The sequence below is a fragment of the Pleurodeles waltl genome, chromosome 4_1 (genome assembly GCF_031143425.1).
Source record: "Pleurodeles waltl isolate 20211129_DDA chromosome 4_1, aPleWal1.hap1.20221129, whole genome shotgun sequence".
In the NCBI taxonomy this organism is placed as follows: Eukaryota; Metazoa; Chordata; class Amphibia; order Caudata; family Salamandridae; genus Pleurodeles; species Pleurodeles waltl.
The window spans coordinates 920,296,205-920,322,208 of record NC_090442.1 but is presented as its reverse complement, the minus strand read 5'-3'; the positions used below and the strand labels follow the sequence as shown (position 1 = coordinate 920,322,208).

General features: G+C 43.1%; 1 protein-coding gene across 7 annotated transcripts in view; it reads right to left on the bottom strand.

Annotated features, from left to right (window-relative positions):
- Nucleotides 1-24,938, bottom strand: part of MAGI2 (membrane associated guanylate kinase, WW and PDZ domain containing 2) — a 2,755,167-nt gene extending 2,730,229 nt beyond the window's left edge. For 4 of the 7 annotated variants that reach the window (XM_069229692.1, XM_069229696.1, XM_069229694.1 and 1 more), the window contains exon 1: nt 24,349-24,934. In XM_069229692.1, coding sequence (XP_069085793.1) covers nt 24,349-24,646 — 298 coding nt within the window. In that variant the 5' untranslated portion in view covers nt 24,647-24,934. Of the gene's footprint in view, nt 1-24,348 lie in introns of all 7 variants that reach the window. The other 3 variants (XM_069229701.1, XM_069229700.1, XM_069229695.1) reach the window with 3 other exon arrangements.
- Between the last annotated feature and the right edge of the window lie 1,066 nt (nt 24,939-26,004).

Sequence of the window (26,004 nt, the reverse complement as noted above, 5' to 3'; positions counted from 1 at the left end):
TTTTAAGTAAATATGTTATACATACAATTTTAGTAATATCAAAAAGTCTCGGCTAAAGCCAAACCTAAAAATGATTCACACAGAGAGGGGTTCTTTAGGGTGCAGTTATCTCCCCTATCTAAAGTACTTCTAAAAAGGCATTACAGTAGAATATTGTATTGTAGTGCACTTCCTACCGTTTTTAAGTGGTAGCTCTATAAATAAGGCAAACAAAATAAACAAAGTTAGCTTTATGCATTTTATCCTTACACAATAGATTCACATTGACTTCTGAGTGTTAGAGTTATTTTTTCCACGCTGGCTCGACAGAGCAGCTATCTGTCTGGCCTATTATTAGCATTTCTTCAAAATGAAATTAGAGTGTGCCTTGGCTCCACCAAGAGAAGTATTCCTCTTTCATTTGATGCTACTGGCATTTTGGTCTATAATCCCCCCTTTTAGGAAGTGCTTCCGTTAGAACGCAGGAGGGAACATTTTTATATTGGAAAAGTGCACTCACTCATCACACTGTTAATCACCCTAAATTAACTATCTCCTTTTCTTGGGCTCTCGATTACTTCCATAGCCAAGAACCAGTACCCCAATTTTCAGTTTATATTATCAGCGGCTCATTTGGCATCTGTGTGCCTAATTAAGAAGTGAATTTCAAATGTCACATTATGAAAAGGTGGCCCTGGTGCAAACTCACTCTTGTACACCGTTTTGCTGCTTGCATAATATGGATGAGAGGAAAAAATGTATTACTTGTCTACATTACACAACAATTTTTACACCAGGACAACAACGAAGGAAAACAACTGTGAACAAATTGCAAATAAAATTATGAAAAGTTCTTAAGGCCATACTACATACATTTCATTGGCGCTGAACAACTTTGAAACTCTGCCAGATAATTTTACTACAGTGCAGTGGCATTTTACACCAGTGTGCTGGTGCAAATATCAGTGCAAATGAAATAAAGACGCTGGTGTCATATTGTCCAGACCAGTGAAATGTATGTCACCCGGACAATATTGCTTATAAATGATCATTATATTCTGTATGCAACAAAAACAGATTCATTAATTAAATTTACTTTTAAAAACAGAGAAAAGTGGTTTACACTATATTTGTCATTTTCCTGATAAAAAATATAGTATAGTGATTTTCCCTCAACCCTAGCTTTCCCTTTACCCTTTTTGTAAATGTGGCAATAACTATTTCTATGTCAGGACCGGAGGCTTCGGATTATGCTTTCTCTTTACTGAGAATTTACAGCGCCCAATCAATGTTAATTAACAGAAAAAACTTCCCAACACCACTTGTAGTCCATAACATGCCCAATCCCAGGCCTGGTCTCCTATAAATGTCTCTGCCTCCTTAGACCTTCCTCTTTCTTTGCTGCTCGCAGCCAGAGATAAGTTCTTTCTTCACTTATTGCTATAATCGTTGTGTAAGTGTTAAATGTATCTGTTATTTACACATACGGCCGCGGAGCGGGGATTTGAACAGCGCTTCGCTGAGAACAGTTTTGTTCCCCTCGCATGCCATCGCTCTCGCTCGACGACTAGATTTGTATTTTCTTTGAGTTTCAGTCGGTCAGAGCGAGCACAGAAGTGCTTCTAATTTGTGACCTTCAGAGCACCCCTCTAATCGGAGTGCTCCGTTTTTGCTAATAAAGTGTTGCAAGGTTTTCCGGCTCCCTAGGGAGCCGGGCGAGTGCCAGACAAAGAGGATGTTGTCCTCTTTCTATGTTTATGCGCGTGTGCGCGTGCAAGCCATTTCCCTGATCATAGCTTGGCAGTGATCAGCATGTGGGCTGTGCGGCATTTTCCAGCTTCATTTTTCACCACCTTGAATGTCTGACGGGGCGCATAAGAATTTTTAGGCTTCTGCCTAGGGAAATTGTGCAGGTGCTACCTCCATCTCTGATTCACGCTGGGTTGTGAGAGTTATGATCTCTCTGGACTAAGAGATTTCTCTTCTATTAACCTGCTGATGCTCCTTTCCCCCCCGTTGAACTCCTCCACTCATCTTGCTTTTCCGAGCACGGTGTACTACGCAGAAGAGTAAGAATTTTACCATGACGAGACAGAGGTGCCTTACGAGCATCAGATGAAGGAGAGACTAGTACAGGCCCTGGGTCACCATGTACAAGACTCTGTTAACCAGACGCTGATAAAAGCTTTGAAGCCTTTTACTCATCCTCTAGTGAGGTTTGGTCAAAGGGAATTGATGGGGCAGACCCCCTCTGAATCACTGATTAGAGATGAGATAAGCAGTCATCTGATGCGGGCTTTGCCCCGCGAACCGCAGGGGGAACTGCGTCCTCAGCGGAGATTTTTACGCAAATGGCTACTCCTGTCCTAACATATCATGAGTATGGTGCCGGGGTCACTTTAGGTTCATCTGAGAGTTTTTTCCTACCCCGACGGTGCCCCGCGCTGAGGTTTCTCATTCCTCCGCTTCACATTCCTCTGATTCTGACCAAGCGGAAGCGGAACCCAAACAAGCTACAAAGCGCAAACGCAAGAGCTGTCATACCTGTCTGAATTTACTTCTTAAAAGAATCTTCTTTTTGATCTGGAAGACATCATACACCCAAGATCTACTGAATGGGTTCCATGTATGGAAGTCGCACACTATGTGCAAGAACGCCTGTGTAAAGGTTTTGATAAAGAGGTGCACAGCACCTTACGCTCTGAGTGTCCTCGCCCTTCCCTACTGGGCAAAGTGGCGGATACCCTGGAGTTGGAACTGAGTGGAGCCACATTCCTTAAGAAATTCACCAAAGACCCGAAAAAGGTCCTAGATCGGGCCTGGAGAGGCTGCCAGGATAAGCTCCTGGATATATCAGGGCCCATTACCAAGATACTTGAATTCACAGTACGAGCTAAAGATCCCAATACAATTTTAGATCCTGAAGCCATTTTGGAATGGGAACAGAGGGCAATTTGCCTCATGTGCAATGAAAATTGTGCCATTTCTACAGAACAGCGCAAATCATTTTTAATAAGAATAGATCCTAAGCGGGCTGAATTAGACCCATCAGAACCAGGTACCCTTGTTAATGGCCTACTTTTTGGGGAGACATTTCTCAAAGACTTGGGAAAATATTTCTCCACTTTTTCAGCCCTGGATAAGGTTCAAACTTCGATGAAACGTATGTTTAACAGGGGCCTTTTTACCAGGGCCGGACGCTACTGAGGCAAAGTGTCAGGCCAAGGCTTCTATCAGGCCTCTTCAGATTATACCCAGAGAGGTTGCAGCTTCTATCAGACTGCACCAGAACTCTACCCCTCATGGACCAGGAGAGGCCGGGGTCACGCCTACAGGGGGAGGAACAGAGGTGGTTTCGACACCACAAACGCCACAGCATCAGGTGAGAATTATTCCCTTTTCAGAGGTTATTATGGGGGGAAGATTAAAATGGCATCTCGCTGCTTGGGAACGCGTTTCTCAGGATCCTTGGGTTCTGTAGACAGTTCATGATGACAGAATGGAGTTTTATTCTCCTCTAAAACAGGAAGAGTTTCCTCTTCCACTATGTTTTTCCCTAATAGAGAGCAATTTCATAGACAAAGAAATTGCTTCTTTCCTTCACAAACACGCAATAGTATTGACGGTTCCACTTCTGGCTAGTTTGTCAGCATCATTTTTCTGGTGCAGAAAAAAGGTGGGGTTACTGGTTAGTTCTAAATCTAAAATCTTTCAACGCCTGGATAGTGTACCGTCATTTCAAAATGGAGGGTATCCATCTCTTAAGAGATCTTTTACAAGACAGAGATTGGTTGGTTTGGTTACATCTCAAAGACGCTTATTTAACTGTACCAGTTTTTGTCCCTCATCAACGTTTTCTTCAATTTCACTGGAGAAGCCAAGGGTATGAGTTCTCTCTGTTCTGCCATTCGGGCTGTCTTCTGCCCCCTGGTGTTTCACTAAACTGTTACGCCCAGTGGTGTAATTCCTATGAGAATGAGGCGTTCGTCTCATTATATATCTAGATGACATCTTAATCATGGCCCAGACCAGGGAATTGGTGCTAGTACATCTGTCTTGGACTATTCAAGTTCTACAAGATCTGGGTTTTCTGATAAACTCGAACAAATCAGTCACAGTCCTCACGCAATGTATCAAATTTTTAGGTTTCCAATACTCCATCAAAGCGCAGTTGAAATTGCCTCTATTGAAACGCACCTCAAATCAAGAGAGAGCCCTTGTCTCTCCGACTATATCATTGAGGACCTTAGCTCGCCTGGTAGTCCTTTTAGCTTCATCTATCAAAGTATTTTTTCCAGGGCCCCTGCATTATCGGGCCCTTCAATGTCTAAAGATTTTATTTCTTCGCAAGGGGCTGACCTATTCAGAACAGATTTTGTTGATGGATAAGGCCAAGATGGAGATAATGTGGTGGTTGGATCACATGGATGTGTGGAACGGCCAGGCCATTTTTGCATCCTCTCCAGAGATCATAATAGAATCCGACGCCAGTCAATGGGTTTGGGAAACTCGATAGGGAATGGTGGAAACGGGGGCCGTTGGTCCCCAGAGGAGTTGACTCTCCATAGCAATTGTTTGGAGCTCCATGTGGGAGCTTTTGCAATCTGGTCTCTTCAACCCCACAAGGCTAGTTGTTGCATACTTCTTCTTATGGACAACATATCGGCTGCAAGATATATCAATAGCCTAGGAGGAATCAGATCGCGGATTCTAGTTGAGACTGCCAAGAAGTTTTGGCATTTTGTCTCCAACATCAAATCTCGCTGACAGCGGAGTACATTCCGGGACATTCCAATGTGGTGGTGGACTGGAATTCTCGTTTTTTGAGAGATGCCAGAGATTGTAAACTCCATCAGTCTGTTTTTCACAGTCTAACGAGTCGATGGGGTGTATGCTCGACAGACATTTTTGCATCTCGACTCAATACCCATCTTCCACATTTTTACAGTTGGAGACCGGATCCATTATCCCTGGGACTGGATGCGTTTCTCCAGGATAGGCCCCCGAGTCTTCTTTACTCTTTCCCTCCATTCGCTATGAATCAGAGAGTACTCTCTCATGTGAGGAGGCAGAGGGTGGAGATCATTTTAGTGACCCCTCTCTGGAAAGCTCAATCATGGTTTCCGATAGCGATGTTGTTGTTGAGTGCTCCTTCAGTGGTTCTTTTCTCCTTCCCATCCCTGCTTCTAGATCCGTCGGGTTTCCTCATCCTCTAGTCTTACAGGAACGGCTTTTCCTCATGGCTTGGAGACTTTCCGGAGATGCTGACAGGTGCCAGGTATTTCAGAAGACTCTATGTTCTTCTTATCCCAACCTTGAGCACCTTCCAACCATAAACGTTATGAATCCTCTTGGAAACGATGGGTGGATTGATGCGGTGAACGAGGTATTGATCCAATGGGGGCCCGTTAGTATGATGGTCAATTTTCTTTCGGATTTAGCAACTCAAGGCCTAGCGTATAGGACAATCAATAATTTTAGATCAGCTGCTTCTGCAGGCCACCCTCATATTGACGGTAAACCAGTGGGAGAGCATCCTTTAATTTGTAAAATTTTGAGAGGCATTCGAATGCTCAGACCCCCTCAGCCTAAGTATACAACTTTATGGGACGTAGATAATGTTTTACGTTTTCTGAGAAACTGGCCATGTGACGAGGATCTCTCTCGTAAACAGTTGTCAGCTAAACTCACTATTCTTTTGTGCCTCATTTCCTGTTGGAGAGTGTCTGATGTTCGAGCCCTGGATTTGGCAGATAGAGTATTTACACCTACTGGTGTTTCTTTCACTATTTCTAGATGTACAAAGACAGCATCTAAGTGCATTTCATATCCAGCTTTGTCTCATAACTCAAAGTTATGTGCTGTGAAATGTTTAAAAGCTTATGAGGATTGTACTCATGAGATTCGCAGAGATTTGCAGGGTCAGTTACTGATATCTCTTTAGAGTCCTTTTGCTCCAGTGTCATCAGCTACTTTGGCCAGATGGGTCAAATGATTATTGGGGGAAACGGGTATAGACATTGCCACATTTGGAACGCATTCTGTGCGTGGTGCCTTGGCTTCTAAGTCTTTTGCAGCTGGTTCCAGTTTAGAGGATATTATGGCTGCTGCAGATTGGTCATCCAACAATACGTTTGAGATTTTCTATCATTGTTGATGTGGCATCTGAAGTGGTGGATCAGCTTTGAACTAGCATAATACGGCGCCTCTGGTCCTGACATAGAATAAAAACGTTTCCAGCTATCGCGTCAAGAATTTTAAATTCTATTAAGGACATGGAGGCGAGAATTATCCCACCCATGTCAAGTAAATAATTTTCATGTTTTACTACTGTTATGTGATTAAATAATAAGAAGTTTGTTGTCTAAATGCTGTTTTCATGTATTTATTTCATACCCAAACCTGAATGGAATGATCATTATCAGTTTATTAGCGTTCTTTCGTTCCTAGGATCGGACAATAAGGGCATATGAATACTTCAGGAGTACATTTGTCGATGGATGGTAGTTCCAGTTCAGCCACAGGCTACATCTCGTTGTTCCCCGTTGTGACTTGGAGAATTCAGTTCATGGATGTCAGGTTGTCTTCGATTTATTATTGCAAAGAAAGAGGAAAAACTAAGGAGGCGGGGACATTTATAGGAGACCAGGTCCGGGATTGGGCATGTTATGGACTACAAGTGATGTTGGGAAATGTAGTTTTTTCTGTTAATTAACGTTGATTGGCAGCTGTAAATTCTCAGTAAAGAAAGAGAAAGCATAATCCTCGCCTCTATGTCCTTAATCGAATTAAACATTCTTCACGCAATAGCTAGAATTTTTTTTATTGTTCTACACAATACTACATAACCAACGCTGAATAATGTCAAATTTGGTGTGTTCCAATGTTATTGTCTGCACATAAAAAGTCATGTAACATGAAATAGAATCCCCCCTGTTCAGTACATTCCCTGTTAGGCAAGAAGTAATAATGCACAAAGAAATTGTTACCCCTTAACCTGTCCTCCCAATCACAGTGTAAACCACGGGAGGCACTCGGGCACCGAAAATATAAAGCAGAAAACAAAATATTTTTATTTTGTTAGTGGTATAAACTCCTCCCATTCCCCAGAAATAGTCACTCCTCCTACCATGCCAACCTACTTGCTTCTGCCCAGTGCTTAATTTGTGCTTGTTGTTACCGGTGCATAGCACCGCACTTATTTTTGAGGGCTGGCGCTTATTCTTCTGCCTCGAGCATTTGCTGCGAGGAAAAGAAACATATGGGAAAGACAGAGGAAGAGAAAAACGAAAAAGCGTCACAATGGGATAAAGCGGAAAGGTGCAAGAGTGAGCTGCGGGGCAGGGAGTGACTTTAAATGGATTGAAGAGGCACAAGATGGCTCCAGGATTACGCTGCCTCAGCATTCCGTGTTCCCACATTTAATTGCAGTAGCCGCATGTTTGGGCACCGGCACGTTTTTATTTACAAATTAAACACTGCTTCTGCCTCTTTGACAGCGAAGGTACAGCTGGAAAAAGTAAGACAATGTTTTTGCTGTTTTGTGATAAATTGTTTCACAAAAGTGAGCATATATGTCAACAATGAACGCTTACATGTGCTGAGCAAGGGTATAGGGAAACCAGTTGTGCGGGGTCTAAGTATTGGTTGCTTTACCCATCAAAGCAGTGGAAGTGAGTGTCTCCTTTCAGTGTCTCTCTGGAGGATGAGAGTTCTGATCCGGCTGTGCACAGAGTGGGTCTATAGGAACGAATCTCGCAAGATATTTTGTTACTATAGAAACCCCTCTAAACAGGAAACCAATGCTTCTATCATGGTGGGGTATTCTTACACTGAGCATGGAGACCCTAAGTGTACACAAAGGAGACACCATATGGAAGGACAGGATGATCAGGAGATCATAACATTATCAAGGATGGATGTGCAATCCATGATACAGGAGGCTGTCTCAGAAACCTTAAATGAGCCAGCTACTAGAGCAAGATACTGGCCCTGAGGGAAAATAGGTGCAGGCGGTTTATTTTCAACAAATGTTGGTATATATGAGAGATGTGTTGGGATTTAAACCCTCTTTCCAAGCTCCCGAACTGGGTTTTTATTCTCAGTATGAAGTATGAGACTCTGACATCTACCTTTTCATCATTTCTTGAAAAATAGTCTTGAACGAGGGAAAGGATATTGATAAAAGCACATTATTCTCGCTTTTATCAACAAAAGATATTCTTTAGAGAATTTGGAAGTGAGTTTCCACGAGTTCCAAAACTTAGCTCAATCCTTTCCCACATTGTGTTCGCTTCTTCAATGGTCTCAGTTAGGCGATCCATGCAATAAAAAAGTAGTGGGTGCCCTAAAGCATGCATAAGTTGCATCACATTTTGCAATAAAAACTAGTCTATGTGCAGTTTATCTTGAAAAAGATGGCCACAGCACACAGAGTATATAGTCCAATGGTGTGACAGGGATAATTATCCCTGATAGTATATTGATGAAGTGAAAGGTAGACTGGAGTCCAAGGTCTTGTTTTGCAGATGTTGTCTTTAATTGTAGATGCTAGAGATCATAATGTCATCAACGAGATACAGCCAACACGTGTTTCGTCACACAAGTGACTTCATCAAGGCTGGGCCATCTGGCCAGAATGGTACGTGACAAAGGTAGGTAGCGAGGGAGCCCCGTGATCAGTTAGCTGGGCTCCAGAAAGTCAATAGTTGCTATTTAGGAATGGACCTAGTGGTAATGAGCCTGGGTAGGGTAATGAACCCAATAAGAAAAGGGCAGTAATGGTAGGCCCTGATAAGCCTATGGTCGGGAGCCTGCGAAGTTATTGAATGTGGCACCAAGTAATCGGAGCAGTTTATGCAGCCCAAATGTTTACTAAAGTTCTTATTTGACTGTCTGCAGGAAAAAGAAGATCCTACAGTAATTTTGGGGAACATGAAGTTACTGACAAAAGTTTTATTGAACACAACATTTGATTACTAGTGGCCTTCTTTAGCTGCAGTAGGTTTCTCAGTGGCAACAAGGAGATTATTATGCCTCAAAATGTGGAGGTTGGATGCTGCCCAGTGTTCTTTGGTTCATTGTCTTCCTTTCACAGATCAAAAGCTGTTTGGACCACAGAATGTCTTGATTTAAAAGAGGGCATAGGAGAAGAAAATTCTCCAATCTTTTAAATCCTTTCCAGCAAAGGAGATTAGCACAGGTTTTTCAGCAGACACATGATCCCTTTCAAGGCTGAGCCTGGGTTCTGGAGAATGTGTTAGCAGAAAGATCCCAACCACAGCGGTACAATCCTCAACCTCCTAAGTCATGACTATCAAGGGGAGGTGATAAGGGCAAGGCTTGTCAATTGCCACGAAACGTGGAGCCTTCTCATTGAAGACAAAGGGGCTCTAACAATAGTTTAAAGTGGCTACTCCAGTGCTTAATTTGTGCTTGCTGTTTCCGGTGCTGAGCACAGGCACTTATTTTTGAGGGCTGGCGCTTATTCTTCTGCCTCAAGTATTTGCTCCGAGAAAAAACACACATGGGAAAGACGGAGGAAGACAAAAACAAAAAAGCGTCACAAACGGAGAAGGCAGAAAGCTGTAAGAGTGAGCTGAAGGGGCAGGGAGTGGCTGTAAATAGATTGAAGAGACCCAAGAATGTTTCAGGATTATTGCCTCAGTATTCTGTGATCGCACATTTAATTGCAGCAGCCACATGTTTAAGAGGAGGGCTTTGGGCACCGGCACGTTTTTATTTACAAATTAAGCACTGGGCTACTTTATATAGCTAAAAGAGCCTTCACATCCCTGATTTGGCTTTTGGGAAACACCACATCTTGTGAATCCACTGATGAAAGACTACCTATTGAAAGGCATTTAAACTCTTCTTGTAAGAGGAACAATCCCTGAAGTCCACTAACCACAAGGAATGGAAGGGGTGTATTCAATATTGTTCTTGGTCCCAAAGTCAGACAGCACTTATTGACCAGTTCTAGACTTAAAATGGGTAAACAAATGTGTCAAATACACTCCCTTCAGAAAAAAAGACTTTTCAACTAGTAATCCCTCTGATTGTGAAAAGAGATTACTGGATGACCCTGGATCTTCGAGACGTATATGTTCATGTGCCCATCCATCAGAGAAGTCAGTGCAGGTAGTGGTTTGCTGTGTGAGGACAACATTTACAATTCAAAGCTCCTCCCTTTAGTCTCATGATGTCATCAAGGATTTTCACAAAGATACTAGCTCCGGTGGTAGCACTTTTACATTCGGAGGGTATTCAAATAATGCCATACCTGGATTATCGGCTAATTTCATCTCCTTCTCTTTCTTAGGTGTTGACCAAGGTAAAGAGAGTTTCCAAGCATCTGTGCAGTATGGGATTTACATTGAACCTAGACAAAAAAGTCCGGGACCGTCTCAGGAGAAGCTCCTGATCTGGGTACTATGCAATACAATGAAAACTTGAGTGTTCCTACCGAAGACAAGAGCTCAGACTTTGCAAGATGCCTTAAGAGATCTGTCTCATCAGCAGGACTCTGCAAGAATGTATTTGAGAGTGCAATAGATGATAGCAGCAACAATGGCATTGGTATCATGAACTCAACTCCATCTCAAGCCACTTCTCTACCACCTTCTAGCCCATTGGTCTCCAGAGTTCTAGAACGTTTGAGGCTCTAGTTCTGATTTTACAACCTTTAGTCAAAGATCTCAGTTGGTGGTTGAACACAGATAATCTTCTCAAAGGGGCATGCCTGGTCCTTCCAATTTCACTAGTAAGAGGTATTGGTGCAAGTCAGTGGGGCTGATGGAGGGTGTTTTAAGGCAAGTGGTCTCAACCGGAAGCCCTTCATTCCACAAACTGGTAAGAGGTGTCAGCAATAGGGTTGGCCCTTCAGTTTTGTTTTTTTTCTCCTCACATGTTGGGATTGGCAGACTGGACAACTAGGTGGCCAATTGCTATAGAATCAGACAAGGTGGAATCAGGGTCAAATTGCTAAAGAAGTTAGTACAAACAATATACCCTTGTGCAGAGATACACCTGCTGTCTCTATGAACAACGTATAACCCAGGAGTAGATAATTATCAGGCAGGCAGCTTAAGCAGAAATATTCCATCCTCATTGAACTTTGACCTAAGGAGGGAATCTTTCCAGTTGTCAGTGATGATATTCAGCTTTCCAAGGACAGATCTTTTTTACTTCCCCATCCAACGTTCTCCTCCAACACTTTTGCACAGAGTCTAGGGAGAATCAGGCTGGGCAGTGGATGCCCTGGCTTTCAAGTGGCTGATGGTACTACTGTACGCCTTTCCTCCCTTTCCCCTTCTCCCCAGAGTGCTACAGAAGATTCAGGAGGACAGAGTTACAGTAATTCTAGTCACCCCTTTCTGGCACTGGAGGGCATGGTTTATGACCCTAATGAAGTTAGCGGAACAACAGTGCACACATTTCCCGCTATCTCCTCCTCCAATCAGGTATCCCTGGTTGTCTCACAAGGCATTATAAGTATCATGTCTGCCGGCCTAAAAGTTGAGAGGAGGAGATTGCAAAACGTAGGTTGTTTTCAAAGACGTAGCCATTTCCATTCAAGACTCCAGGAAAACATCTACCTTATCTGCATGCTCACAACATTGGAGTCATTTTTAAAGTAGTGTTCTTTGAAGAATCTAGTGAGTATTTCTTGTGACTTGAGCCCTCATTACAACCCCTGCGGTCGGTGATAAAGTGCCGGTAGTACCACCAACAGGCTGGCGGTAACTACTGCCAAATTATGACCATAGTGGTGAGAACTCAGAGAGATAGCCACTTTATACTGACCACCAGGGCGAAAACAACAGCCGCCACGGTGGTAGCCACCTACAGCCAGGCGGAAGTCAAAGTTGTGCCCACCGTATTAAGGCACAGGAAACCGCCACCTTTTCCGGGGCGGTACAAATGACATCAAAAGCCTGGCGGAAACAGAGCTCAGAAGTCAAAGGACTCACCATTGGAGACACAGGGAACAACCATGCTGCCTCCTCTTCCTCTTCCTGATGTCATCCCTAGTTCTTGGGTTCTGTCCCATGGCATTGACCCTGTCCAAGATTCTCCACCAAAGCTCCATCTTCCTAGCTATCGATATCTGCTGGACCGGTGCTCCAAATAGCTGTGGCTCTACCTGATGATTTCCTCCACCATGACCCTTAGCTCCTCCTCTGAAAATCGGGGGTGTCTTTGTGGTGCCATGGTTGTTGTGTAAGGTGTGTAGGTGAGGGTGTGTAGGGTAATGTGTTGGGGTGTGTGATGTGGGGTGCGTAAGTGGTGTATAGGTGTGGGTGGTATGTGGCTCTGGTTGTGTGGGTGTTTTTGCTGTCTCTCTCTGTTGGCAATTATTTGTAGTCATAAAGGGTTGTGGGTGTGGTGTGTATATGGATGTCAGGTGTGTGTCATTTCAATTGTCCAATGTGGTGTTGTTTGGTATGTATGTGTGTATTTTGAGCGCGGCGGTATGTACTGTCAATGGTTTACCGCAGTTGAACGTCTGCTGTGGTGATTCGTGGGTCATAATGTGATGGGCGTTGTTCTGTTGGCATAACGGTGTGGGTTTTGATGCTGCCAGTTTATCACTGACCTTTGGTGTGACGGAGTTGGGTCTGTGGCTGAATAGTGATGGACTGGTGTGCGTGTGTCATAATATGGTTAACGGCTATCCACCGCGGTGGCGGTATGTTGGTGGCAGTCAGCATGGCGGTAAGTGGGATTTTCCACCAATGTCATAATGAGGGCCTTAGTGTTTTAGAGTACTGGAATTTTTAGAAGATAGTTTTCAGAAAGCTTTTTCCCTCTTCCAACTTTAACTTCTCATTGGGCAACCATTAGAAGTTTTAGCAAGTCTTTGACTGATTTGTGAAAGTATTACTAAACAGTTTCAGTCTTAAGAAAACAGTTTAGCCAGTGGCGGCACCTCCTTGGTATTTACCCACCATTCTAAAAGGTCTCCAAAGGTCTCCTTTTGAACCATTAGAGTCAGCAGCTTTAGAGTGGTTAACAACCAAAGTGGTATTCCTTGTACCTATTATCTCGGCCTGCACGTTGGGAGAGTTAGAAGCAATGTAAACCTCTTACCTATACAACAGATGTTTCCCAATAGGCTAATTCTCAAGCAAAACCCTAGGTTCCAACCTAAAGTTAAGTCACAATTTTGCATAGAAGAAGAAACTGTTCTTTGAGACTTCCAGTCTGGAGGGGAGGACAGAGCTCGAATTTTATTGGATGTGATGAGGGTGCTCCTAATTTAGTTAGAGCAAAGAAGTTCAGGATGTCAAATTCTCTTTTTTTATTTTGACCCAGCCAGCAAAGGTAAAAAAATGTCAATGACTTGTCTCAATAGATGATTTCAGCAGACTCTCTCTTAGACGTATGCTAACATGGAACTTCAGGTTCCACGCTGCCTACAAGTTATATCCACCGGAGGAGTTGCAGAAACGTAGGAGAAAGCAAATGGTGTCCAGTTAGATGAAATTTGCATAGATGCAAAACGGTCTTCTAGAGACTCAACAATTAAACACTATTGTTTGGAATTAGGAGACAATAATTTGTGTTCTAGAATACTAAAATGTGTTATGAGGTAGCATAATAGTGATCATGGAAGTATGATTATTTTTGTTCTTCAGCAAAACTGTTTAGGCGTTATACTTAGTTCATTGAGGAATTGCAGAAAATAATTGTATATATACCCTCACATTCTTTAGACTCTGTTGGGGACGTCAGGTTTAAGGATAATGAGTGTACTACTTACCGGTGATCTTTATTACCCTGAAATTTAGCCCTCCCCATCACATTTTTTAGTTCCCCCTCTCCATAGGTTTCCCTTTTCCTCAATGTGACTTTGAAATTACGCAGGTCAGCATGGATGGAAGAGTGACTATTTCTGGGGGAAGGGAGTGGTTCTAGTCCACAAACAAAGAAAAAAATGTTTTTTTTGGTAATTAGTTTGTTCAGCATTCTGATTCAGGGGGAGGGGCGCCTCATCTGGTTTTACTAAAACCCGGGGTAAAGAAGAAGACCAGTAAATAATCTGTTAATTTCCTCCATTGTGTGCACCACTGCACTCTGCCCCAGAGCGTGTCGCCATTACATCCTCAAAACGCATACCTTTAGCAGGGCTATCCACACATCATCTCTATCTCCCAAGAAATTTGGTATTTCATAAGGGAAGATTTTTGGATGAACAGGCCTCGTGATCGCATTGTAAAGCTATATTTATTTCTGCTGACACGACGCTTTCCTGAGAACTGAATGTGAAATCCAATTTATGAAAAAGTATCCTGCCACTGAGAAGCAGTTTTGTTGTGCTCCGTATTAATACTGGGGCACAAGAAATTAATTAATTTTAACTGGCTCGAGAAAATAGAATTATCGTAAAGAAAAGACTACGTGTTCTTTCTAACAGGTGTGTTTTGGAACCTGGTTTAATAGCTAATAATCTGCTTCATCAAACTTTTGTAAACACTACTAAAAAAGTACACTTGCCAGTACCCTGTTATGTGCTTGAAAAGAAGCAATTAGCACGTAATAGGTACTCAGAAGGAGGGTCGTTTTGGGTCTCCCCTGATTTGTAAATATTTAGACATCTGCTTCTGAACCTTTTGTTGTCGAGCTAAGTACCGGTAAGGCGCGAGGTTTTGCCTGTCGCCTCACCGCATGCATATTTATGCAACTGTGTTAGATGCAGTGTGTTAAATATAGCCTGGCTTGTTTAGTGTAATTATTCAGCCCACATTTTAAAATCAAGAATTTTGATTGTTTTAAAAAAAGTATTTTGCACCACAGCACACAAGAAAAGATCCAATTATACATAGTGCTTCGAATTAACAGCGTTCAGTATTCGAGAGTTTGGCAATTTAACACAGCCAAATCACGCCTCTTGCCATTTAATTACCGCATGTAGTAATCTCAACAGATCACAAAGCTGCCATAAAAGCACGTTTTGCCAAATTTATCAGAAAAGCAAGCACTGTAAAAGCCAACAAGTCTGACTTTGGTAAGTCTGTGATTTTTATGAATTTATTTTGTTTTTTGAAAACATATTTAATAGACATCAGAACCGTAAACGTAATAAAACGCAAACATGTCATTGTCTAATTGTGGCATGTTTTAACAAAAAAAGTCCCTAATTAATGAACCACCATAAAAAAAAGTAATAAAAAAGAAAGTGAAATGAAAGCAGTGAAAGGCCTGCTTAGCTGTGGCACTGTAATAGGTACTTTCTAGGTCTATTAGTACATGTGCAAGAGAAACAAACATTTGCCATGTAATAGGTCTCGCATTTTGCTCGAGTTAGAGCTATTGGCGTTGTAAATTCCTAACTGGACTTTTCTTGCTACTTAAATTGAAAATGAAAAGTAAAACAGTTGACATTAGTGAGCCGATTGAAGCCATGAGAATTAGCGCGAAGAAGAGACACAATCACAGTCAAACATATGGGCAATCATGCAAATATCCATGTAACAGGGCAGTCTGCAAGGCGGTAACAAAACCGCCCCAATGAGGAACAAGCTTAAAGCATTTACCAATGATAACAAAGAATTTTTGAAAGGCAAGGCCACGAACGAATGAAAGTGATAGGCGTGAGGCTGGCATGGTTAAAAGCCTATAATACTCACAAGAGGTCAAAGCGCTTGCCCGCTCGATCTAAGAGTGGGCTGACCAATGGTCCTTGCTCTAGGCTGCGACAGGTGGAAGCAAATGTGAACAACAGTTAACTAGTCCAATATTAAGATGGTTAACTTAAAGCCTTTCTATGTGTCTAGATATGTATACATTTTTATTATGGTTTCTATGGAATACCAGAGGATGGCCAGACAGCTAAAGCAGGTTCTAGGCCTGACCAAAAAACATAAAAAACTATAAGTGTGGTAAAATGTGGGCTCTCTTATCATTCTTTTTTTTTTTAATTCTATGGAAGGCGTTAGAATATATATATTTTTTTATTTATGCAACGAACAATCAGCAAAAATAGGTTTTGTGTGAGAATATCACTCTAAAAAAGTCAAAATGTTCAAATTCATGAAATTGCACATGATGGATGTTGCTAAATCGAACAAAAAAATAATAATTCTGCACAACTCTAATTAAAACTAGGGCGCACAAGTTTTTTTTTTTTTTTTCCTATTGTGAACTTCCAATATTTCACTTTCACATTTTCACCTATATTTTCAGCTTTAAAAAACACTAGCCATTTTGCAGGGCAAAATTATGCTATGTTATGCTATGACAAGCGTGATGAAAGCTGGAAACTTCACAAACTGACACATCAATGCCGCATCTCAATAATCTAGCTATATGAGACATCGCTCGCATAATAAAAACTTTAAACACTCCTATTTACAATATGGTCCTTCTTCTATACATTATCCATATTCCAAGATATTAGCTACTTAGGAGGTTTGTAAAAAGTTGCAGAGTGATTTTTTTGGTGTTTGCCCATTAAAGTATCAATCCATGCTTCAAAACCTGCCTTTTTAGCAATCACCAAAGCGTTAATGAACCAAGACAGTGGCCAAGTGGAAAATAGATTCTGCACTAAAATGGAATCAATATATTTGCTTTCATAAAGTTATGTTCAGGAGAAGTCTCACAAAAAAAGACACAAAACATGGGTGAAGAGGCTAGGATGCCACCGGGACGTTCTGCTGCAAACTGAAGCCAGTGGCGAGTTAAAAAAGAACATAGATTTTGTTGCATTTAGTTCATTACAAAGACATGTTTTATTGATTAAACAGCATTTGTTTTTTAGCTCTGCAGCTAAATGCGATTTGTTTTTGATTATGTTGTGATCCATACACACAATATGGCGTTCAGGAAATCTCACAAGAGAAACATAACATATTCTTTACCATCGCCTCCTCAAAAGCCACACTAACCTCACCTTTCCCATGTTATCGGCTAGGTTATCAAAAGTTTCACATTTTTCTCTGAGCTACCAAGCTTTAGTACACCTCCGACAACTGTTTTTGTAACCTACAAACTTTGAAATATACTCTCTCTCTTGTATATAGAGTGTTATGCTGCCCCTCCGGAATAAGAGTCTGGTTTAGAAATACATCCAATAACAAGAATAAAATTAAAATAAATCAAGCAGAGATTGATTGAACAAATTCTTTTGATGGTCCTCAAAGCGGTGGATCCAGCAAACTGAGAACAAATCAAGATACCTTCTCCAAAACCCATATGGCAGGTTATGGTGCTAGCATCTCACATCATCCAAGTATACTCCCACACCCACCCAGGAATAGCCAAAACCAATACCAGTTACCTACCTACACAGACAACTTCCTCATCATTATACAATCTGCAGTCACCCTATTATGATAATCTGTTCTATAAACTCTAAGAAGTGAAACCGGACTTACCTCTGAATCTCAATACCTTATTCAGTGACTCCCTCCCCCTACTTTACAATGTTGTTAGCAGTAAGACATTTCAACCAGGCCCCAACAGTGAGACTCAGTCAGTGCATAAAGCTCCTTACGTATGCGATTCCACTGGCCTGGCAAAACACTATGAAAACCAAATTCGCAAAACAAATCAACTCAATACAACAGTGTGCAAACTAGGCACACTGTGCAGGGGGTCGAGGCAACTAAACTTTGGTTTCCAGAGGCAAAAATCAGATAATACTCCAATTTTTAAGGTAGCTTGGTCTAGCAGTTAGGCTAATCTAGGAGGAGTGCTAAGCATTTGTTGTACTCACAGTTTTAATCATGCACCACACACACTCAAGAAATAACTCAAGACCAATTTTATAAAAGTACTTCAAATTTTTATATAATTTTTAAGACCAGGATATGTTGAGTACTTTTTGGGTTATGATTTTTCAAAGTTTTAATAAAGTTAGTCTTTCTGTGTGTAATTACACACCATAGGAATCAATAGGTAGTCACTTTTAAAAATGCATTAAAAATCATACGATTGGGTTACCACTTTCTTCTCTTTGAGGATGGTTGAAGCAGTCAGTGGGCACCTTGTGCTAGCTGGAGAGCCTCGGGCCTTGGCATGAGCAGAGCTGGAAAGTCACTTGGCACAGCGAAGGGGAACTTGGAGTGGACACCTGGAAAAGGAGAAGGTTTGCAAACTTAAAGGTGGTGCCTTGGGATCCCCTTAGGCTGCCGAGGTCACAAGGGGTTAGGGACCTGTGGAGCACAGATAGTTCCTCGTTGCAAAGCGCAGGGCGGCCGGATGCAGGGCGAGTTGGTGATCCAGGAGCTGTGTGCAATGGCGCCCTTTAGAGCTGGAGGTAAGGTTCTTTGAGCCTGGGTCACAGGACAACAGTGGCACTCTGGCGGGAGGTCCAGGGTGTTCCTGAAGTCCCTTGACTGGGGCTTCCTCCTGGTCCAGTTGCAGCTCTGGGGGAGCTGTTTTTCTTGCAGTCTGACGTCCACTGGCCAGTACCTGGGGTATTGGCATGACTCGGCCACTGAACATTGCAGTGCCACCAAAGTTGACACACTTGTAGGTCTCATCTGGGCTGTCATTGCTGTGTCATCGGGACACAGATGCAGAAGGCAGGGTCTTGGCTACTCATCTCATGCAGCAGTCCTCAGTTCTCTTGCTATGGTCTTCTTTGAGCTATCTTCTTCTTTGTCCTTTCGAATCTCATTTCTTGGTCTAGGGGTGCCCACTAAATACTGAATTTAGTGGGCGTTTTAGGGGGAACCTGGTAGTATGGGACACTTACCTTTGGATGGCTACACCCACTATAGTGACCACTTCCTGTGGGAAGTGTCACTTCCCTAAACCTAAATGGCTATTTACCTCCATTCCAAGATGGAGGAAACTGAATTTGAGGGCCCACCTCGCAGGCAACATCTTAGGGTTGGCGCATGCCAGGTTAAGCCACTCCCCATACCCTTTGTTAGGTTTCCCGCCTTTGCTCCCACCAAAAGTGGGGGTTTGCAAAGGGGGATACTAGCTGCTGCTAGCAGCAGGCTCACTGCCAGGACAGTGCACATTCCTGAGCGAGTGGGTGTGAGCTCCTCCACAAAGGAAGGGCATTTCCTTACAAACGGGAGAAGCAGGCTTCCCCCCATGGTTTGTATATTGGCTGTGTGGAAGTGGCAGCTGGATAAGACCAGTCAGCAACCATGCCAGGTTAGGTTAGGTTAGGTTAGGTTAGGTTAGGTTAGGTTAGGTTAGGTTAGGTTAGCGTTTGCAGGGGCCACCCCTAAGGTGACCCCTAGGTACATTTAGGGATAAATCCAATACTGGCACCAGTTTGAATTTATCATTCTGAGTTGTTTGATACCAAACAACCCAGGGTTCAGAGTTTCCATCATGTAGCTGGGAAACTCATGTTTGACCAGTGTCCAGTAGATTCATTAAAATGGCTATCATTAAAATGGCTACTCTGTTCACTCACTATGTCCCAGGTGTGGCAAGGACACAATGGGGGCATATTGCTCATGCAACTATGCCTTCACATATAATACGGAGCACCCTGTCTGAGGGCAATAAGGCCTGCCAGAGGGGTGTCTTACCCATAGTAAATGCAGTGTATGGTAGACAGGCACACAGACAGGGTGCCATGTTGAGTTTGAATTTTAGGTTTGCACCAGGACACTCAGTCTGCAATGGCAGTGCTAGTCTAGGTGCATCTGGATGCATGGCCCTAGAGCAGAGGTCTTCAAACTGGGGGGCGGGCCCCCCTTGGGGGGCCTCAAGTGATCCCAGGGGGGGCGCCAAACTCTGGCCAAAAGAAATATTATATAGATAACATGCCTTTGTTTTAAGCAAAAACATGTTATTGCAGTTTTAAAAAGGTAACAATACTTAACTGCAATGTTTAAATAGGTTTAGACCTATTTAAACATTGCCATCTTTCTAAAATAAATGTGAAAAATTCTGAGGGGGGGCCCAATGATTTTTATTTTTCAATTGGGGGGGCGCGGCATTAAAAAGTTTGAAGACCACTGCCCTAGAGTGTGGCACAATCAGTGCTGCTGCCCTCGGGGGCCTGCTCATAGGACCCCATTCCCTTGGGAACCTAGGTGCCCCTTTACTAGGTACTTATAGTGGTAGCTAAGGGTGTATCCAATTGTGCCAATCCTTCACATCAGATTTAGGGAAAGAGCTCTGGCCCAGGGAACCTGGTTAGCAGGGACCCTGGGCACTACGATTTCTAGAACACATCAGACAAAAAGTGAGAGAAAACCATGTCAAAAAGAGGCCCTCTCTTACAGCTTCTGCAAGCCATGTTTTGCTTTGCTTCCCAACCCCACCCTCCAAGTTAACTCCCACTATCTATGCCTCCTTACAACCCACATGTTGCTTCCGACCCCACTGCCATGTTTCTTCACACCCTACCCAGCACTTTATTAAATAAAAGTGTGCATCATTTTGTAGGTACATGCCAAAAAAGTGACACATTTTTTAAGTTTGATGCTTTTAACGATGCTGCTCAGCAGTGGGAGTGCTGTTCACTGGCAAAGCCAATCAGCCCAAAAGGCACAACTTATTGACCAAATCGGGTGTCTTTTTATACATAAAGCTGGTTTTGTTTGCAATGTGTACTATCCAATTATATGTAAATATGATATAATCAGAGATTTAAATGCCACTGATCAATAATATGCAAATATTGTCTTCTTGGGTATCGTTTTTAAGGTCAGGAGCAGTGCTTTCATATGATTAAGATGTATAGCTAACCATAAAAGTCAAATATGAGTGTTTTTTTAGGTCTGGCATTAGGCAAGACCTTTTGAATTTACTAAAATTATTAATATAATATACTTATTTTTAGGGGCTTCAGCCAGCCCTCTTCGTCTACTGATCTGTTTTTGCCTCACTCACATATTTATTCTGCCCATTACAGAATATAGCTGGGGCATCATATCAGCCAACTGTAGCTATTGACTAACTTCATTATGAGTGAAGACATTCTGCTCTTTCACAAGGAGCACATCTGCACACAAAGTAGTGTGCTTAATGCCACAGACAACAACAACGTGTGCTTTTTAAGAAGAAAAAATATATATATATATTTTTAAATAATTATATTGGCCATGGACAGATGCTACCATTACACAAAGTTTTACAAAAGCTGTGACGAAACAAGTATTGGAAAAGCCGAAAAATGGCAGCTGAGCCACACCTATTGGCTTTGCAAATGCTTGTTTAGTTTGGGATCAGTGCAATATAATCTCTTCAGCTATGGTTTTCTCTGGAAATATAAAAGCTATTTTTGTTAAAGTAGATTCAAATTTGATTGTAATAAAATACAATAATGGCCCTTAGTCCTAGTTTGTTGGGAGAATTCTGTGTTTTTTTAATGGTATGCTTTGACTGTGGTAAATAAATAGCACAGCTTCCTTCAGTGCCATACAGGTACTTTCTGTAGTACTCCAGCCTGCAAACCTACGGGGTATGTCCTGCAAGTCCCACGGTATGGCCAGAGACTAAAGGCCTGATTTAGATCTCGCAGAGGGGTTACTCCATTGCAACAGTGACGGGTATCCCATCTGCCAACATCTAAATAGCATTGAAAACAATGGCATAAAATGGGATAACTGTCAGCATTACGACAGAGTAACCCCTGCCCTGAGATCTAAATCAGGCCCCAAGGGCTTGATTTAGCTTTTGGCAGACAGGGTTATTCCATCACAAACATGATGGATATCTAGTCCACCGTATTACGATCCCATTATAGCTTATGGAGATCGTAATATGATGAACAGGATATCCATCACGTTTGTGACAGAGTAACCCATCCGTCAAAAACTAAATCAGGCCCTATGTGTGGAATTATTATTTATACATGACCACCATACTTGAGGAACACAGCCTGTGGTCGTGTCATAAAGGAACTGTGCAGGTCAGTAGTCTGAGGGTAGAACTCTAACCCCGAGTACCTGCAGGTGCACTCCCACCATTCTCTCTAGGTATTGTGCACAACGTGGTGCCGTTGGCCATGCCCTGTGCACAGACACTCAGCCCAGAGCTCCCTTCTCACTATTTATTTTTAAAGTTCCCAAACAAGAACGTAGTGCAGAAGACATCAGGAAGTGTTTTCATATCACCATATGAGCAATGGGATTGTCTTAAATACGCCTGTAAATGCACGTAGTTGTCTAGAGACTGTTGTTGCTACTTGCATACTCTATGTACATTGTTTAACCTTCTTAAAATGAGAAGGGTTTTTTGTGTCCCTTTGTAGCATGTCTTGATATCTCGGTTGGAGGAGTGTGGTCACTTTACTTCCATAATTGAACCTGCAGACTCAACACAGTGGAGCGAAAAGTCTTGAGCTTTTTGCAGCTAATCACTTCTCCAGTTCATACTTACATTTTGAAGTCCTCATATCCATATGCAGGGCTAAGTACTAAACTAACCATGCCCTGTGCTTAATTTGTAAATTAGGAGGTTCCGGTGCTCAAGGCGATCTCTTCAATACGCGGCTGCTGTATTTAAATCAGCAAGCACTGAATACTGAGGCAGCCCAATCCTGAAGCCATCTCGGGCCTCTTCGATCCATTTACGGCCACCCCTGCCCCTTCAGCTCATTCTACAACTTTCTACTTTCTCCCTTTATGACTCTTTTTCGTTTTTCCTTCTTCCGTCTTTCACGTATGTGTCTTTTGCTCGCAGCAAATGCTTGACGCGTAAGAATAAGCCCCGGCCCTCACAAATAAGTGCCGGTGCTCAGCACTGGAAAAAAAAGCACAAATTAAGCACTGACCATGCCTATACGTTTCTTCATGCTCTTCTTTTGGGGATTTTTGTAAAATCTGCTGGATGGAGTTTCACAAAATGCTGATAAATCGATACCCAATTTTACAAGACTGGACTTTTAAAGAATGATTTGAAAGCTTTCTGAAGATTTGTTAGACTTTGCCAAAGTTGTTAGCAATCCAAAAACTCATTTCCTGTGTGCTAATGGATGCAACTATTAGAACATAACTCTAAAGTTATTAAAGGTCGACGGTTCACCACACAGGAACACGGTACTCTATAAATATTAGCAAAAAATAACAAATTAAGTGGTCGGTATGCCTTGATTAAAAGTAAGTTTGGAAACAGAAGCATTGTCCTGTGGTCGTGTCATAAAGGAACTGTGCAAGTCAGTAGTCTGAGGGTAGAACTCTAACCCCGAATCATAGATGTCGGGACACCTTCGACAGTGAAGAAATCAACTTTGCTCGAAGTTTGTACGGATGAAAAGTACTAAAATAACACCTGCGTATAAACACTGCGTCCGCCAACAACCACGTGCCTGTTTCTACGCCATATAGTTCATAAGCATCTATCTGATTATCACATTTTCTACTTTCTTCGCGGTGACATCTCAGCAAGCACACGAGTGACGTACAAAGGTAGCAGGGGCGCTAGTGCAGTCGGGCAATATGAGTGTCCCACCCCTGGGTTAGGCACTGGCATGCAGCCATACTTGGAGTGCACATGGCCACTCAGACCCCAGGGCCCCGGCGACGCTGCACCAGCTGCACTATCGATAGCTAACCCCTGAAGCACACTCCGAGAGCTCCCGAAGCAGTAGTTCCTCGCTTTCCGAGGGTGAGAGAAATGCGGCATTTCGGCTAGCCCACGCCCACCCTGTTACTCTGCGTCCACAGAAGACCTGTCATTGAGCTACCAAGCATATCAAGCTCCCATTGTTCATGCCCCAACGCATAGGAATAGTTCCCAGGTGCAATTCTAAAACTTTGGCAAACTTTAACAAAGTAGAGTCAGTTCGCGTTTGTTTTTTTAGTTTTTTTTTTTAACTGAAGCCATTGTCCTTTCCCTCGAGTTGCCCTCACGTTTGTTTCAGAAACAAACTTGCCTCAGTAAAATTTGTTTTCCACCCTCAAAAGACATATAAAAGCATAATTCACAACCAATTCTCCTTTTAGCTTAGTTTTCAGCTTCTCAGATAAAATAAACACAGCTGGGCACGCGGGAGTAGCATGTTTCTTTATTGTGCACCACTGCCACTTCCAGTTACCTCTCCAGCTTGGTGCCAGCCTAGCATTCCATAAATATTTTCACAGCCATTTTCTTTTATTACGGACTGACTCACATGTTAACTCCTTCCTCACAAAGAACTGTGCCCCCCAATGCACATTATAGACAATGATGCGCCTTAGATTCACTTAGCGCTAACCACGTCACTTCAAATTTTCACCCACTTTATCGGCTCACATTTACCCGAGGAATCCTAACGCGCACTTCTTAAAAAGTGCTTTAAGATCCCAAACAAAGTTGCTTGAAGAACAGCTGTCACTGCACCAAAGTGAACCTGCTTGCGGTGCTGAAGTGTGAGCCACAGCAGCTAAAGAGCCGCAGCGAGCACGAGCCACGCAGAGCACGCAGCGTCCCTGGCGGTGGGGCAGACGTCAGCAGTCTTACCTTGCTTGACGCACTTGAACCTGATGGGATCCTTACAGTGCCTGATCACGGCCAGCACATCCCTGGTGGTGAGGCCGGCCACGGGGGTCTCGTTCACCTCCAGCAGCAGCTCCTCCGGGACTAACTTGCCATTCTGATAAGCCACCTTGCCGGGCTTCACCTCGCCCAGGTGGGGGAACTGCCCGTTCTCCGCGCCCCCTTTCATCTCAAAGCCCAGCTCCCCCTCTCCGTTCCTGGCAAGGACGCATTCGTGCACTTTGTTGGTCCAGTGGTTCTTCTTTTTCAGGCTTTTGGACATGGCAGGTGGAGGTGGCCGCAGGGGCTGGGGTGCGCGTGCTTGTGTGTGGTGAAAGCTTGAGAGGCAGGGATGCTACGGTGCACCCCTCTGGATCATATAGCATGCAGCAGGGAGTGGGGGCAGGCGTGAGAGCCGCAACTGCTTCTTGCTTTGAGCCTGCCCGTTTGGAGGTGCAGTACTGTGTCCGGGTTTGTGATGGATGTGTTGTTAGCTGACATCCCTTGTAGCAGCTGTAACTGTGTGTGTACGTATGTGTGTGTGCACTAGTTGAATAGTAACTGGCAGCAGGCAGGGGAGGAGGGGGAGGGATGGATGGAAACGGAGAGGGGGTGGGAGGAGCAGTGGGACTGGCTGCGGGCTCCGCTGCCTGACCCGGTAGTGCAGCGCGAAAGAGAGGCTGCTTGTGTGTGCCTGGCAACGGAGAGGAAGGCAGAGGGTTGGCAAGGGAAAGGATACTGGGATGGGAAACATATTGCTGGATGCAGGCTGCAGGAAGGCACCTCCTCGCTGGAGCAGGGCTGGGGCGCTGCAGCGGCAGCCAGGCTGTCCTGCTGCTCGAGTTTGAGGGGTGGGGTAAAACGTGACGTTGTTTTACTAATTAATCTCAGATGATAGAGAACGGATAGCAGGCTCAATTGTTGATCTATTTATATCTCCTTTTTATTATGCAGGCAAGTACATTTACGAGCGGAGAAATCGTAATGTCCATTTCGATACAACCGTTAATAACAAAAACCAGCAAAGAGTATGGTGATAAGATTCTGAAAACTAAAAACCTGGGCATGCCAGAAACATATAAGTAGAGCTACAATGTTGCATCAACCTGGGGCGCAGAATGACCCGATCGAAAGCGCTCATCAAAATAGAAAAAAACTCCTAGGGTCTGTTCTGGCAAGTCCGGGATGCCTTGCTACCACATATAGTACCGTGCAAGGTCGTTTTTATCACGCTCGTGCATATTTTTTCTTTTTTTTGCTTTCAGGTCCGCAGTGGTACCCCATTCTGCTTTGGGACAGAGCAGTTTGTACACTCAATATTAAGATATTTTATCGAGGACCAGTAGTCTGACATGTAATGAGCAAGTACTACACTTATTTAAAAAAAAAAAAAAAAAAACTCTGTCATTACTTTATATAGTGTGTTCCTGTCAGTAGAGAAGCCACAATAGTAGTAGCATTTACGTAGCGCTTCTTCGAGGCGCGCAGGGGCATATAAATGTTTGGACGAGAAGGGTGTTAAAAATAAGCTAGTGTGTTGTGCGGAGTTTACTGGGGCTTGCACCAATTGTACTTTTGAAAAGTCTAGAATTGCTACATGACAACTACACATTGTGGAGTTTTGCAAAGATGCAGAGCAGT